Raw genomic sequence first — 17,031 nt, forward strand, 5'->3', positions numbered from 1 at the left:
ACCCTGAATAAATGATTGTTGCATTGAATGAAGCAAGAATTAAATGTTCGTTTGCTTTTGGTCAACTTAAAAAAATGCTTTAAATATTTCAGTGTACCTAAAAAAAAAAATCAAAACTGACACAAGATTTCATAGTAAGACGTAAAGCCCTTTTGTTACTTATTTTCTTTCTACAAAAAAAATTAGATTGATTTAATGAAAAATTCTCAGATGTATCTGTCACATCATGTCTGCGTTTTTCAGTTTAAAATTTTCATCTGCATTGCATCAGCTTTATGTCTCTATTAGGCCTATTTTTCCACTCTTTGTCAGACTTATGTTGGGGGAACATTTTGGAGTATGTCCTATACTAGCTTTCTGTACTACTTTCCTAAGTATGTACATTCATTACAACCAATTTTATTCAACCTAAATACCACTTAGTCCCCTGAATTTTCAGAAGTACTCAGCTGATCAGAAATACAAGGCACAGGGACCTCGCCACAATGAATTCGGCACCAAATTAACCACACCACTGGCAACAGGGTGATATTAGTGTTCTCTCAGTATATGTTTTTGGCTTAGAAGTTCCACAAGATCCTGATTCTTTCCTGATCTGGAATAATGGCTGCGTACCTCACAAGGAAGAACCTGTTTTAGAATGATTCACCTGTTACTTGAAATATTGTTGGTTTTCAGTACATCATCTTAAATGTATCAAAAATAGGTCAATTTTTATTATTGCTTATTATGGTTATTCTCGTTCTGGTCACTCAAAGTTTTTGATATGTGAAGTCAGCATGCAATAGCCTGTATAAGAGGTTGGTTTGAGTTTGGGGGAAAATATTGAAAATGTTAATATTAAGACTTGAAAGTAAAAAATGCTAAAATGCAGTAGGTCTTTTTAACAACATAGTTAAGCTGGAACACTGCAGAACAACACCAAATGACAAAGAGTCAAGCTGAATTAATCTAAAGGAAAAATGCAAACAGAGAAAGGTAGAGGTAGTCTTCTATGAATGTAAAAAGTTATTAAATAAAATAAATAACTAAAACAGGGCAATGTAAATTATTTTCTACTACCTTCTGTGTCCTTGATTAGATATTTAAAATAAGATTTTTTTTTTTAGAGATGGTCAGTGCCCAGCTGATGAAATGTAAGAAAGATTAACCTTAAGATACTAACACTGCTCCTATCCAAAATTCACTGGGTTTGGAAACATTCAAGTTCAGGTACTTTGAGATTATTTATGATGGACAACTTTGAAAGTTTACTTTTTAATAATTACAGCCAGTCATGCCATTTTCAATCCCTTTAGTTACGTTCTATAAAATCTGACTTCTTCAAACCCTAAAACATTAATGCACTTACCCAATTTAGTTGAAAAGGGAACTAATAGGACAGTTATTTGTTGACAATTTTACGAGAGGATTAATGTTGGATATACACGTTACTGAGTCTGAATTCATAACGTTGCTGTTGCAAAGGTAATGAATACATGCATAGAACATTATCAGAGTTCATGGCTTACAAGTATGAAAAATTCAGAAGAGCTTAATAATAAAAAATTGTTCCCTCACATCCACTATTTTCTTTCAACTTATGTGCTGCAGAGCAGATAGGGTATCTGAAAAAACGGTTAAACATCAAATCCTGGATAGCTTTGGAAAAAAGCCTGTACTTTAAAGTAACATTTTTACAAACGTGCGTGTTTGTGTGTACTTTTACCTTGACAAAAAAAAGGGTCAGTAACACCACTAAGGTTGGTTACGGAAGGGAAATACAGAGGTCAGTCATCTGGTAGGATTGTTAGCAGGCATGAACAATGCACAGTAGCCTGCTAGGATAGCCCAGTAAAATGGTACCCAGAACAGCTAGCTATAGCACGTAAAGTCTGTACAGCTGCTCCGAACTACGCACTTTCATCACAATTGAGATGTTTTGAAGAAGCATTCAACAAAGTTTTGTCACAAAGGGTTGGCTTCAACAAAGGGTTGAACTGAGTAGTTTAGGTTTTCATTAGCAGATGAACATTTCACCACATTTCCTTCCCTTTGAGAACATTGGAAAGATTTTGTCTTCAGTTCAACACAGAACAAAAAAACAATTTCATAACCTCAAAAGCTGCTGTGAAATGAAATTTTCATGGCCTAGACAATTACTGCTCAGTTTCATCTACTACTGTATGGGTACTAAGATTGTCTTCTGACCTTGCTCCTCATTTATGTAGATATAAAATAATTCTCACTTACGCAAATTAAAATAATTGAGATTAGCACCCACAGGGCAGAATAATATCTACTCCTTTACAGTTCATCTAAGGATAAAGATCCAAATAACTGAAATTCAAGTAGACCATGGATCTGGGTTATGTGAGAAATGTATTGTATTAACTGTTGTGTATACAATGTATTATAGTTAATTCCTAATCTACATGAACTCTAATGGAAGAACTTCAGCCTGATGGACTTTCCTACAGGTACAATTTTCTTAATGATTCAATAAGGTCAGAACTTTCCATATGTAGTTCTCATACCTGTGAAAAAATATGGCAAAGTCCCTAGACTCACAGATCCATTTTAAAATAAGCTTTTCTACGCATGCTTTCACTTTAGTTTGACTCCTTTTCCCCTGTGTAAGTTAACTTTCAGTATAATAGAAAAAGACTTATCTGGTTTGTTTTGGTTTTCCCCAAATTTGTGGTAATGCTGAAGGACTTGCTAGTAAGAATGAGGTAAAAACAGTTAGTAAGAGTTTTGGACAAGACCTGTTTTCCAGTTAAATCCTCATATGGGTATATGATTCTATATTGTAGGATTTTAAGCATGATACAGAAATTATTGGCTAGTTTTTCTATTAGTCAATACACTGTCAAGAGAAATTTAGCTTCCATCCTCTGGATGCAAATGCTGAGGGGAGAAAAATGTGGATATGCATCAGCACTAACAGCATTACTCACTAAGCATCACCAGCCCAGTTTAAAAGTCTACACAATTTCAGGGTTATATAAGAACAATGCACAGGTACCCTATCCTATTCCCAACCTGCCAGAGCTCTTTGGCATGCTAATTCTACAAGTTTACAATTGTACCTGTTTGCAAAAGGCAGCTTATTTAATGAGCTAGCATAGTCAAATGGATGTCTATCTACTCTTTATTCACGCAAGTTCTTGATTTTCTCAGGTTTCCCAGACCATAAAAAACATGCAGATGAATGATAGCTTTGATAAAAGGTTTGAACACATAGTTTTGGTGAAAATCACTTTTCAAGTTAGCCTGATTAAGGAGAGCTAGAAGCAAAAACAAACCAAATATTTTTGTAAGGAGACAAGAAGACATATTATCTTCATTCTTTGGGCAGAGTTTGGCACATGTCTCTTCTATTACCTCTGCAAAACATGGACATATCTGAGGATGTTTTACATTTTGGTGTAGGGTTACACTAAAGAATCCTGTTTGCAAATTGGATCCTGTCCTTTTTTTGATAAGTCAGCATGATAAGGGAAAGGGGATAAATCATTATTGCTTCTCTAAATGCGTGAATACAACAGGGTAATTTGCACAAAAAATCAAGCAGAAGTTATACACTCAGCTGAATTGTGGCTTGTGTTAACTGTTACTCTTCACATCCATTCCTGAACTGCCATGATTTCAATTCCACTTGCTTCAAGTTTTCTCTTGGTTTCCTCTCTTTCACTAGACCCTCACAGTGAGGAATAGATAGTTAAAATGAAAGGGATTTATATGTTCTTAAGTGTGCAATACTATGTATCTGACTAAAAAAAACCTCCAAGATAAATCTTTGTCTGTTTAATTTCCTTTAAAAAAGTGATAATGGAAATTGTTGCAGACATCAGTCAATTAGATAAATAATGCATTGTGTGAAGGAAGCTTCTTCAAACAAAACAATATTCACATTTTCATCAGTTATTTGAGATTTTGATAGGAAATGGAACAGAAGTAACAGGAAATCAGACGGCAGTGGATAATACCTCCTTTTAAAAATGTGCCAAAAATTGTCAGTGTGACCTTAGTAAAAATGTTGGCATAAAAGGGGGAAAAATGCCTAAACATAAAACCTGAGCACTGTCAAATATGAGAGCTGTAAGAAAAGGGGAAAAATAAAGACAGATAAATATATTAAATTATTAGCTTTGTATTCACTGATGATATATTTGAACACACAGCAATTTTGTATCGTTGTTACTCTATTTGATTTGCAACAAGAAGTTAAAGGTGATACTAATGCCTTGCAAAATCACTGTACATACCTTAAAAAGGAAGCATTCAAGTTCCCCTAAGTTTCAATTACAATCAACAGTTTGTCATAAAATAATTATGCTTGACATAGAGAAAGTGCAAGCATCACCACTGTTAGTATCATCTCAAAAAATCAGTATTAAGTAGGTAGCTAGAAATATGTCTGCATATAAATGTATAAAATACAGAAACTCTTCAAGAAGGATAAAAGTTTTTTTGTTATGCAATATACTGCTCAGTTACAATGTGACAGCTCAGGAATACTTTTCTGTAATTGTTACCTTTTTGGCAGGTTATAATTTTCTTCTGAAGCTGAAGGCACAAATCGTTGAGATGGTCAGCTTGCCAGTACTTAAGGAACACTTTTCGAGCTCCTATCTAGAATGCAAACAGCAGGGAAACCTTCACCATCAACAACAAAGGCCAAAACCATGACAGGTATATAACAATAATACGTACAAAATCCAGCTAGGGGTTGGGATGAGATCTGCAATTTAAGAACAGTGCAATGCCAATATTTGTACAGAGACGTAGTATCACTTGGTTGAATAAAAGACATCTTTGGAAAGGATGAGCAAGCTGTCAGACACACAGTACCCCTTCAGTTCCAAAAACATCCATAAAAGATACTACAATCTTCAAGTTAAACACAGACTGGAAAAAAAATTACATTCTGAATGTAATTACACTAGTTTGTTAGACAACATAACAGAAAATAACGTTTAACTTTTATAAAACAGGGGGATGTGGGCAAGAAGAAAGGTGACAAGCCATAAACCCATGTGGAGCAGAAAATGGTAACAGACAGCTGCCATCTGTGGAGAAGGAAGAATTTAGCCCAAGTTGGAGAGTGGGAGAAACTCACTGCCGTTAATGAGAATGACTCCTAATGTCCAGTAAAATTATGAATTCTAGTCCCAGGCTTGCCTGCGGAAGATGTGCTGCAGGTCTCCTTTTAGAATCAAGCCTAAGAAGTCAGAGGGACTCATTCGTGAAAAATAATCCCCTAAATATTGATTGAGTGTATAAGCTTATTCTGGTGCTGACTAGTTGCTTGGTTTACCTCATCTGGTTCTTGAGGGTCCTAATAACAATCATCAGATGCTCTTCCCCTTTACAGGAAAAAAATAGCTAGTGAGACCAAAACAGAACTCCTTTTGATAGCTTCTGAACATGCTGAAACAATCCTTAAAAATTCTTTTCTGTATAATCTTCAAAAGAATTCCTTTCTAATAGCCTTCAAAAAACCCCAAACCACACACAACCTACCTACTCTAAAAGCAGTAAGTAACTAAAAAAAAGGGAAAAAAATGAATTTTCCTGCAACATTTTCTTCTCAGGAATTCTGTAGAAGAAATTTCCCTTCACTTCTTATAAATAAAAGGACCAGTACTAGAGAAATGTGCCACCCAATGAAGAGTATAGCTTCCTTCTACCTATTAATTGTGTATGGCTAATAGGCATACAGATTAATTAATACAAGTCTGTCTGAAATTGCAAAAATTCATTCCCACTCTTGTTTGTGTGCTCAACTCATTCTCTTCTCATTGCACCATCCTCCACTCTTCTATTTTTTCAGTATAGATCTCAGAGACAGGTATCAGCAAGAGATTATCACACCTTTTCAACTAATTGTTTTTAATCCAAACACTATTGTCAGACGTATGTCACTGGTAGTGATGAACTACAGAAAACCAGGACACATATATCATGTCTAAATTCCATTAACAAAAATCAAAAATGACTGGGGCACATTTTTGTCCATTGGCTTCCCTTCTCTCTACAGAGAAACTATTTTGAATCAAATGTTTTAAAAAGTCTAATTCTGGAGTTTCCATTAGTATCTTTTTTCACAATAAAATAGGCCTTTGTGTGTTATTGCAAAGTGTGTGAAGGCAAGGTAATAAAAAAACACATTTGACTTGTCTTGCCATTGCAGAAACTCATAAATAGGGAACAAGCTTTCTTTGCATGGTGGAAAAAGCCTGGAACAGCTATTTTAGAAACTGTGCAGCTACACAAATACTAGTATAACTTAACAATTCCAGAGTAGCTCTTCTATTCAGACCATCTACTCTGGAATAATCCTTCTGCTTACAAATTGGAGTTATTATTACAGAACAATATTACCTTTTCCTAGATACTATTTCTACAATGGTAGCTACTCTGGTAAAATGATGTCTTTATATTTACTTAATAGATTATCTTGAGTGATGCCTTCCAATTTTTAATATCATATTCATCTGAGGCAACCTCACTGAGATCTCATTGTGTTCTTATAGGCTGCTTTTAGGGACATACTCTCATCCTCGTTTTCTTGACCGGTGACTTCCAACAAAATTTTCACTTTTCTTCCTGTGCTTTCAAAATTCTCTCTTTGTCTGGTTGTTTTAGCATGGTAACTTCCTTCTTCATCCATCATCTGTTCTGGGATCTGTTTCCTTCCCAGGGCTTGCTAAATTTCCTTAAGAATCTTTCCTTTTGTCCCCACTTCTTCTCCTTCTTATTTAATCAAAAAGTTCTAAGAAAAATAGGTCAACAATTTTCTTCTTCAGTTTAAATCTACTTCTCTTTTAGACATCTAATCCTGTATTATGAACAAGCAAACTTTCATGTTTTCCCAGCAAACCATCTAAATTTTCTCCTCTCTTCCCATCAAGTATTCTATGTTCATACCTTCAATGTTCTTCCAGGATGCCAGAACTCCACCTTGACTCCTCCCAGCACATCCACTCAGTCACTAAACACTGTGAATTCTATCATCATTGCTCATCAAACTATTTTTTTCCATCTATCTTGTCAAAACACATACTTAACTTTCCTTATTACTAGCTTTGGCTACTAAACCCTCCATCTTCTTGCTCACATCACCTTAAATCCAGAATTATTCTATAAGAATAACTGAATTATTATTCACAAGGTTAACTGTAATTAAGTTATCATGTAGTTATTATAATTACCATTTGTATCTGAGTAGCTCTCAGACAACCAAAGCCTGGATACCAACACTTAATAAAATTACATTCTTCTACTCTGATTACATTTTCTCTTTTTACTCCACTTCTCCTTTCCTCAAACCCTCTTGCATCACATTGGAGCTTTTATTCTCCCCCTCTGTCTCAGGCCTATGCCAAATCATCCACTTTTTCCTCATTTCTGCCTCTTTCCCCCCATTCCTCAAAATGTTTGTTTCTCCCTTTACTTCCTCACTGGAAGTCTCTGAAACATTCCTTCCTACTAGGGCAATATTATTGTATTTTGACAGCAGAAAAAAGGACGAAGTTTTATTTTAAAACTTTAAAAAAACCCCAATTACCAGTAATGCCTGTGGCAAAACTAACAACCCCATTCTCAATCAGTCTCACAATTAACATCTAGGCTATATTTCAAATCTGTGACTTAACTAAACATTGAGTTGCAATTTATTTTCCAGTGTGCAGTCACAAAATCACAGTCGAGACAACTGCTCAAGTTTGTGGTCAGTTTAGCTGCAAGTGTCTGGCATTGCAGAGTCATGAAGCCAGCGAGAGCATTAATGCAAAGCATTCGTGCTCTTTTCTCCCATCCTACACCCTAGGAACAATATATATGAAGTTACTGTGGCATCACTTGTCCTAAGAACTTCATTAGTACAAGCCTGCTACAATTTTTAAGTGAATGAAGAAATACTAAATGTCAATACAAATTCATTGTTACAGTTGGATAAAAGATATTTATAGATTTTACATCATATACTAGGTCTAGACAGAAGCTCTAGACAGAGCTCTAGACAGAAGCACGTATAGAAGAAACTGCTATAACACATTTGATTGTGTTAGTATGGCTGGAAATCTGTATAGCTCAGCCTCTGAACTAAATCTGATACCCTCTAAAGCTGACCAAGAACAAGTTAGTCTCACTGCCCTCTGTACAGTTCTGGTGTTCAGTGAAAGCAATAGCGCTGAAAAACTTTGTAATTTCATATGCCAGATATCAAAACAGATTTTGAGGCTGCCACCTGTCTTCATTCTGGTCTTTTCTCTAATCACAAAACGTTTCCTGCTCGCCTAGGGGAAAAAAAGGTTAAAATGTTCTTCCACCAAAGCACTCACTTTTCAATAGGTTCTGGACTACAAAGTGCTCTCATCTGAGTCTGAAATTTTAATGTCATTCAGACTCCTGTAAAAGTAAACCATCTGTGAATTACAGTCATAGTTATTTTAATTAGAAAAGCATTAGGGTTTTAAATGTTATTTTTCAAAATGACACATTTTTTAAAGATTAAGTAAAATTGTCATTGATGACTACCAAAGCCTCCCTTTTTTTTTTTTTTTTTTTTTTTTTTCTTTTTTTTTTTTTTTTTCCTGGGAGGAAGGAGAAAGGATGGGAGGGAATTGTTATTTCTCTCTCTCTCTTTTTTTTTTTTTTTTTTGTTTTTTTTTACATAAATGGTGTAGGATGTAGAAGTACAGACATTCAAAACTATGGAATGGATGCTGAGATGGTGTGTAGGTGGCATGGAGGCAGTATTAGCTCACACTTAATAGGTGTCAAGGGAATCTGTAAAGCTGTTCTTTAGTTTAAAAAAAGGCAATTTGTGGGAGTGCTGTGTGTTTCTGGCAGTACTTTCAAAATAGCTACCTACAAAAGACAGAGAACTATAATCTAATGATATTTTACACAATGACACACATTTTCACAGAGCATTAATGAAATGTAGAAAAAAAGCCTTAAGACTATTGTAAAATGTGTCTTTTTGCTGGGTATATGTCTGCAAAAACATTATAACGACAAACACATTTACAGCCTACTGATCTTTTACAAGGACTGAAATATTATTTCTAAAGCCTTACTCTCTCTGCTTTATTTGTTAGCTTTTCTTCACACATTTTAAGAGTCCTTCTTGGTCTCTGGCAAACTACTGACCTCACACCATGGCATGTACTGAATAAACCCACAGTTTCACATAGCTTATGTATGGCCTTAATATAAAGTATGTGAGTAGTCCAGCATGCATGCAAGCAACAGCAAGCATTTATGTAAGCACTTGTCAGGAGGTGGACTTTAGGGAGAAAAACTGTCACTCAGCTCTCTGAGAAAGGGCAGAAAAATGGTCGTTCCTTTTACAAAACCTGTACAAATTTCACAGCTCTTTGCATTCATGAAGTGACAAAAAAGGACTGCCCTACAGGAAAGGAAGTGATCAGGACATACAAGATGCAATACTCATTGGAGGAAATCCTACCCCACTTTTACCTCATGGGATTTCTGTACTTACTGTACCTATCAAAATTCTAGAAATAGACACAGCACCAAAAAAAAATCAATATGAAAGTGTCTCTGTGTGAACTGAGAAATATAGGCAACAGGCAACAGTGACAGCAATGGCAGAGAAAGTAAACCCTGAGGCAAGAGACTGGAAAACTAAACCCAGACTAATAAGAGATGAACACTGGGACCAAATATGAAGTGAAGTACCTAGAAAAGAAGAAAAGGGAAGAAAACAAGAGAAAACCTTGAAGAGACATACAAATACAGGTGTAGAGGGGAGGGAGAGAAGAAGAGAGAGAGAAGCAGAAGGAGAGACAGATATGAAATCCAGATTGGAGAGATTGAGACATCTGCATGCACAAGATATCAGAAATAAAATAAAGAATTTGCAAGACCTTTAATCATAAGCAAACCCTGAAAGGTGGATGGAGAGAGGGAGAAATATATCCCAGAGAGAAAAAAAGACAGAAATAGGAATCAAAAATAGAGCTCTGTGTTGAAAGACTGAGAGCTTGTGAGTGTTCTGACGTCAAGGTGAGCTATCTATCCTATTCTCTGGCTAAGGGGCTACGATGGACTGGTACTGTGTGGTATGAAATAGCTGAGAAATCTTGCAGGTGGCGGCTGACCCAGGCCAGCATTTTGGTAGCCCTGGTGAGGTCCAAACTCAGTCTGTGGTGACTTCTGCTACAAGCAAATTATTTCCAAGAATATTGGTGATATAATGGGACAAAGTAATTTTGCTGACATAATTCAAAGTATAAGGGAAATATAGACACTCGTGTCTTACTCATTTACCATTACTCTGGAAAGTTCTCCTGGGATAGGTGTTTTTTTTAATATGATCTTCATAATTTACTCAATTTTAAAATTGCCTAAAAGAAAAATGACTCTTAAAAATAAGATATTAGAAACAAAAAGGAACATTGACTTCCAGCACAGTTAAAATCGCTAAATGACAAATGAATAAACTGGCATACAGTTTATGAGTACTCAAAGTTCTCCTACTTGAGAGAAAAAAAGAGTTAAGAATCCCTTATATATTACAGTGCTTGCAAAGTACTCTAGTACTTTATCATAGCATGTACAAAGTAATTTGTATTTCAGTATAGCATGACCTCTTTCATTTTAAGCCAAAATAAACAGTTCTGTTTAAAAATAACTTAAAAGTCTCTCTGAACTAAGCACACAATTTACATATGTATGTATACTTCTGCTCATTTATCTAATTTAATCATATGCCACTTACATTCTATACTCTTCTATTTAATCGTAAATATAGTTTCCCCAAAAAGGACTCTGCTATGCTAATATTGTATATCAATATATTAAAATAAAAAATACTTAAAGACAGCTGTATCAAATACAATAAATGAAACACCTGTAGGTCAGTAATGAAATATGGTTCTCTTTCTGACTGTTAAGAACTGTGGGTCAGACTCTTCCTTTTCTTTCTGCAGTTCTAGAAGTGTTAGAAGAATTTAAAATCTCTAGAGGGACTTCTGGGATTTCCCATTATTGAGGACTTATTCTCTGTTTTAACATTCTTTTTGAGTGGAAGAAGTTTAATAATATAGCTCCACACTGGCAAGGATGATCTCTCCAGGAACACTTCAGGCTCCTTGAACAACCCCAGCAGTGTCTGTAGTTGTAAAAACGTGACCTGGCACTAACAAAATGTCTATCTCATGAAACTGTCTGATGCTGAACTGGAGCCTCACGAAAACATTCTGACTTTTCTGTATTGCTTATTTCATATCTGATGAGTCTTTGGATCATCCCACTCAAATTTAAGACTCGTCTTACTCTTTCCAAAATGAGTGATCTCTTGTGTTCCGAACTGAAGGCTACTGACAAGAAGGAATCTTTGTGGATTAGAAGAAGCAGGCTAAAAATTGGAAAGGTAAACTAAGACAAAGCATTTATTAGACATTTTTAAGGATTCCTATATTTTAACCAGACAAGCACTTCTAGTAGTCAAAGGCTGGAGATTCACTTTTAGTGAAGTCTGGCCTTTGCTTGTACTGCATAGCAAGAGCAAATTACATTTATGTGTTGTTTTACTTCTGGTATAATACAAGTTGTTTGCATTTCGGCAAACTCTATCCGAACTGAGAAGGGTTAATTGCAGACCACTGACCTTAGCTAAACAAAATTAAAAGCTCCAAGTTTTGTTGAGAAAGCTCAGTAAGCTATGAGCTAACTCTTCTTTATTGAATTTATATTTGCAAGCTTAACAGCGTGAGGACTGATAATCCAAACGAATGAGTTTCCTTATGTCAGTAAAAAAAAGCCAAGGACTGTTTGTGCCCTGTACTTCTCCCAAAGCATGATAATGCTTGCAAACTAGTCATGCTATTGGGATCGCAGGCTTTGCTTAGCTAATACATCACTGCACGACAATATATGAACACAGCACTGAAAATGCGGGTTTCCTAATGTAAAGGCCTTCAGATGTTCTGGAGGGCAGGAGATTCTCCTGCTTTACATGGAGCAGTTGAGTTCCACTGAGTTCCACTCAGTTTGACTCTGAAGTTACTACACATCATCTTGCTCCTTCTATCATTAATAACAAAACTCTCACTGACTTCTCCAGAGGTTAAACAAGTCTATTACTTTCATTCTGTCTGGAGTAGAAATGGTTTGTTTTGATTTAGAAATCTGATTTTCTCTTACACTGGGTATGCTTAAAAGTCACAGCAAGTAGCTAAGCTTGTCATGATCAAGTATATATTTAAACTGAAAGAACACCTTATCTAGGTGGTGCACAGAGTCAGGATGCAAAAACTGCCTTTCATTAATAGCTCTGTACTTTTATAATTTCAGTAGTTAAGCTAAGTGCGTGACTGAAACTGCATGGTATGCCTGCTTCAATGAAACAGCTATTTTATTGTCCTAGTTTAGTTATCTCCAGCTCAGCTTACCCAAGTAACAGCAACATTTCATAAACCTATCAACACTTCCCTAATAAATACTTTCTTCTAACACAGAAGCTGCTGACTCAAGCTCCAGACGTTGGCTAGCTGATAGTGTTTGCTCTTATGCTCTACTAAATAGTAGAAAATAAACCAAAATTGGATTCTGGTATTGGATCTTCTGTACTTGTTCTCCATTTTCAGACAGACTGCAGTACTTACAGGGGGAGAAAGAACTTGTTCTCTGAGTAGGTTCTGGGTTTTTTTTTGTTTTGTTGGTTAATAAAACACTGTCCAAACATAACTTATGTAAGAAAGAAAAGATAATTTGTCAAGAAGGAAATAAATACAAAGAAACAATTTTCTTTACTAATTTTTGGGGTCTCACTTCAGAATGCACATTTACTTTCCCCTATCCCAAGTTAATATCACCTTCCACAAAATGAGATATTTAAGGTACATTATCAGAAGTAGGTTAAATAAAGTATCATCCAGATTCACTCAGCTATAAGGTCCAGATCTTTCTTTTTCCCCTTCTGCTGTGGAGTTTATTGGCAACCTCATCCTCTGATGATGACATATAAGCAGGAGATTGATTTCAGATGTGTGTTGCTTTCTCCTAAATGTCATCATCTTTGATGTGGATATTTTAGATATCTATTTTTTTGGTCAATTTATCTACCCGAATCTGCAACAGCACTTCAGGGAAGTGCAGGTAACAGTGTTGGGGAAGACATTTTTTGACTTATTCATGAACCCCTGCATCAAATAGATTTTCAGTTCCAGCAGTGACTCATTTGAAGTAGTTACTGCTGGCAACAGTGGCTGAATAAACTAGTTATATGTGTAACCCCCTACTTCTTGGATGATTTTTAGTGATGTACTACAGATTACTCCTTTCCTCTCTCTTTGCTAGCTGACATCACCCTGGGTTCCTAATTGCTCTTCCTTCCCTTTCTTCCCCCTCCTTCTCCCTTTTAAATTTTTTCTTCTTTTTTCAGAATCCTCTGCTGTAAGACCATAGAGGGCATCCATGACAACTGCAGATTGTATAAGCTTCCTCATTTAGATTGTCATTTAAAGTTCAACTTTCACAATTAGTCAAACGAATCAAGAAGATAATTGAGAGAGAGAGATGATGTGACACAGACATTAGTCACTGCTGTTGATAGTTGGGTATATGGTTTTGTATCACCTATACAAAACATGTTGGTGTAAAAGTGTTATTCACTGGGCATTTGTCTGTAAGTAATTGTCTGGACTTAGAATGCATTTTCTCCTAGATTTTTCTTCCATTATCATCATCTTCCCATCTGTTTGTCATAGCTCTCTGTGTCTTGAAGAAAGTGTAAGGAGAAGGTCACTAATTTTTTCAGACCTTGTTCCTTTCAGCTTAGTCTGTTGCCATGTACTTCTTAGTCACTGAACGACAACTCTCACCACCAAACCCTCCTATTTAACTTCTCATCATCTCTAGAGTTTTATTCCTTTCTGGTTTGAAGGACAATGCATTATATATTGCTGTAGTTTTGCACACCTGACTTTTCATGGTGTTAATGAGATTCTGGAGTCAGAACATCTAAAATCTGTTTGAGATCACAAGCTCCAGTCCCCTGCATGAGGGAGGGATTCTGTTCTGCAATTTCCTTTTGTCTTTCAAGGTTTCAGGCTTGTTTTCAAATGCCAATCACGACTGACCCACTAGTTTTGAGCTGTAGGCTTTCACCGACAATAAATTGCTTTTTTTCGTGCTGTAATGCTGTTACTGGCTCTTAGGGAAATAAACTCCATAGGCATCCTGCTCTGTGTTTTGTGACTGGAGCACAATATGCAATTACTGTTACACAGCTTTCACTCAGTGTCAAGCCTGTAGCCCCACGCAAGTTCTGAAGGTTAGGGGCACTCTCAGCTTCAGGTATTTGTAAGTGAAGGTACATTTTCTAAATGTTAATGACTGTTTTTTATAGGGAATCTTGTGGCAAGGATGCAGAATATACCCCAGAGCTGGCTTAAGAAACCTGAGTAGGGAAAAAAAAGAAACCTGAGTAGGGAAATCAAGTCCATTTTAATGTTAACTTTTTCAGGGTCCATCTTTCTGCTCTTTGCTATTGAGGGGGTGGGGCTGTATGTGCCAACTACTTACTTTAGTGACTAAGAGGGGACTTAAACATTATTTTGACCACGGAAAAAAATCTTATGTATCCAAGTGCAGGTGATCATGCACGTGTGCTCCCTACCTAGCGAGGGGCCTACCTTTTTTCCTATTATAACTAAGGAATCTGGGCCACTGAGAAACACCCATAGCACAAAGTCCAACATAGTCCTTGCCCTTCACAGACAGTTGCAGAAACTTTTTCTGGGCATCCTAATCCTTAGAGGTCACACAAGAATTAGAAGACCTCTGTTAACCTGTTTCTTTAAACTAACGTCCCCAAAGCAGACTATAGGAGTGCCATAGCCACTGTCCAGTCCCTAAACTTCATACTTGTCCCTGAAACTGGTCTGGATGCTCTCTTGTTGAATAGACTTCAGTCCTCCTAGGCTGGGAAAAGACCTGAATCTGAAGCTCACACTGCCTGGGAGAATGCTCTATATGTTAAGTCACAGAAAGCTTCCTTTCTGTACAATAGCTTATATAGTGTGCAGGGAAATACCATTTTCTTTAGAAATTGCATATGTTAAAGATATCAGTCCTGCTCTATTACAAAGCTACCCAAAGGAGATGACTGAGTATTCTGTACAAATGGAGACATCCACCTTGCAATCCTCATGCCGGTGAAGATTAAATAGGGTAAAGAGATGGGATAGGAAGTTGAGAGCTTCCAGTTCAGTGTTTGGCTTATTAATTTTTACTTTACTTGATATACAGCAACTCTAGGTACTTTGGTCTATCTCTGACTCAGCATGCGGAGAAGTCCTAAGCAGTTGTTTTGGGTCTCCCGTGTTCTAACAGTATAGTATTTTAGCATAGGATTTTGCATAAAGACAATGTGCAGAGTTGTTATTTTTTTTTTTTTTAATTCATAAACCATTCAACCACTAAAATCTGTACACCAGATACCTTTAAAAACCTGGATTCAAATTTACGTAGTGTACATGCATAACTGAAATCTTTTCCTTCCCACAAGAATACACTGATTTTTTGACACAATGATCACAGCTACTTGTATGCTGGAAAATGCAGAAAATCAGTTTGAGTCTATCCCAAAGCATATATTAAATGTCAAAAGAATATACCGCTGCAAAGGATCTGGTGGCTTGCCACAATGGAAATGACTCAGCTAGCTTGTTTAAAGAACGATATTTTAATTGCTTTGTAGATCACAAACCTGCCAGCCTTGTAATTTACACTGCTGAAGAACAAGACGACATTTCTCCTTGGCAGACAACTTCTTCTCTCCTGCTGCTGTATCAGCCAAATCTTTATACCTAGAAAAATCAGTAGAAGTAGAGTTACTCTAATGTTGATATGGTTGACATCTTTGCAGATATTGTCAGTTTTCCTTTGATTCTCAAACCTTCGGTATCTCAACTGGAAACTTGGGTTTCTAAGGGTGAAGAAAACAAGAAGGCCAATCACTTAAATCTTTTATGTTGTTAGACATGACCTGGGTTAATAACAGGGTGGGAAAAGTGGTGCCTAAAACCCAGATTTACTTTCTGACAGTTCTTTGAATGCTTCACTGTGAATGCAGAAAGAAAGTAAAGCCTCACCAACTGATTTCATTGGTACTGAACTGGATCATTGAAAGAAGGAAAATATTTTTTTCAGTATATGTCATATGACAGATACCTGTTAAAGAGTCATTCATAAGAAAGTGACATTGATAAAAATGTTTTCCATCAATCTGAAATAATTTTTTCTTCATTGTGAACAAAACCTGTTATAGCAAAGACACTTTAAGGAACTTGATCAATTTACACTACTGGAAAGAAGATCAAGAGGAGACGATTACAGCATCAAGTACCTTCAAAGACAGAAAATGCTAGATATTAAAAGGCTCTTTGACGTACCAGATAAACAAACTACTGTAGGAAACTTAAGTCATACAAAGTTAAATAAAGTGTAAAATTAAAATTTTAACTGTGGACTTACTACAACATATTACAAAAGAAACTGATGAATTTTATACATCTTCATGCTTTACATTATTACTATACTTTCTTGAAGGTATTCCTCCATCTAGATCTGACTGCATGTAACGAGCTGGAACGCTTTTTCATTATAAAAAGCCAGTTTTTGAAAAGGAAAGATTTTGCAAATGTGTCACTTTTGATTAAACTCCCAATGAAACACGGGTAAATTTTGAAGTTTATGTGCTAACTACATTTTCTGACATTTTATTTATTTAATTCCTTAACAGATTAATTAACCTAGAGCTCTGGTGCAACCTAAAAGTATGCTGTCCTGGGACCATCCATACAGACTATGGCAGGCAAAAGTGCAGGGCTGGAATGACTCCAGGGACATTTACAGCCCCAGAAGCTACAGCAACTCTAGAGTAACATCTGCAGGCAAACTGCTCTAGGGCCAAATTGTAGCTAGACTTCTAGTTTCCTGGAGCTGCACAGACCCTTGGATATATCAGCTCCTGTAGTCTAGAAATGTTCTCTTGTCTGGTAGCAT

At 36.2% G+C, this 17,031-nt stretch overlaps 1 protein-coding gene across 1 annotated transcript in view; it reads right to left on the minus strand.

The window, feature by feature from the left end:
• LOC104468115 (unconventional myosin-XVI-like) overlaps positions 1 to 17,031 on the minus strand; it is a gene marked incomplete at both ends in the record, with an annotated part of 68,458 nt that overhangs the window by 22,822 nt on the left and 28,605 nt on the right. Inside the window, 2 exons of the mRNA XM_010082139.1 lie at positions 4,521 to 4,617; positions 15,734 to 15,833. Coding sequence (XP_010080441.1) covers positions 4,521 to 4,617; positions 15,734 to 15,833 — 197 coding nt within the window. The remainder of the gene's footprint in view (positions 1 to 4,520; positions 4,618 to 15,733; positions 15,834 to 17,031) is intronic.

Source organism: Pterocles gutturalis, unplaced genomic scaffold (assembly GCF_000699245.1).
Source record: "Pterocles gutturalis isolate BGI_N339 unplaced genomic scaffold, ASM69924v1 scaffold15209, whole genome shotgun sequence".
Taxonomy (NCBI): domain Eukaryota; kingdom Metazoa; phylum Chordata; class Aves; order Pterocliformes; family Pteroclidae; genus Pterocles; species Pterocles gutturalis.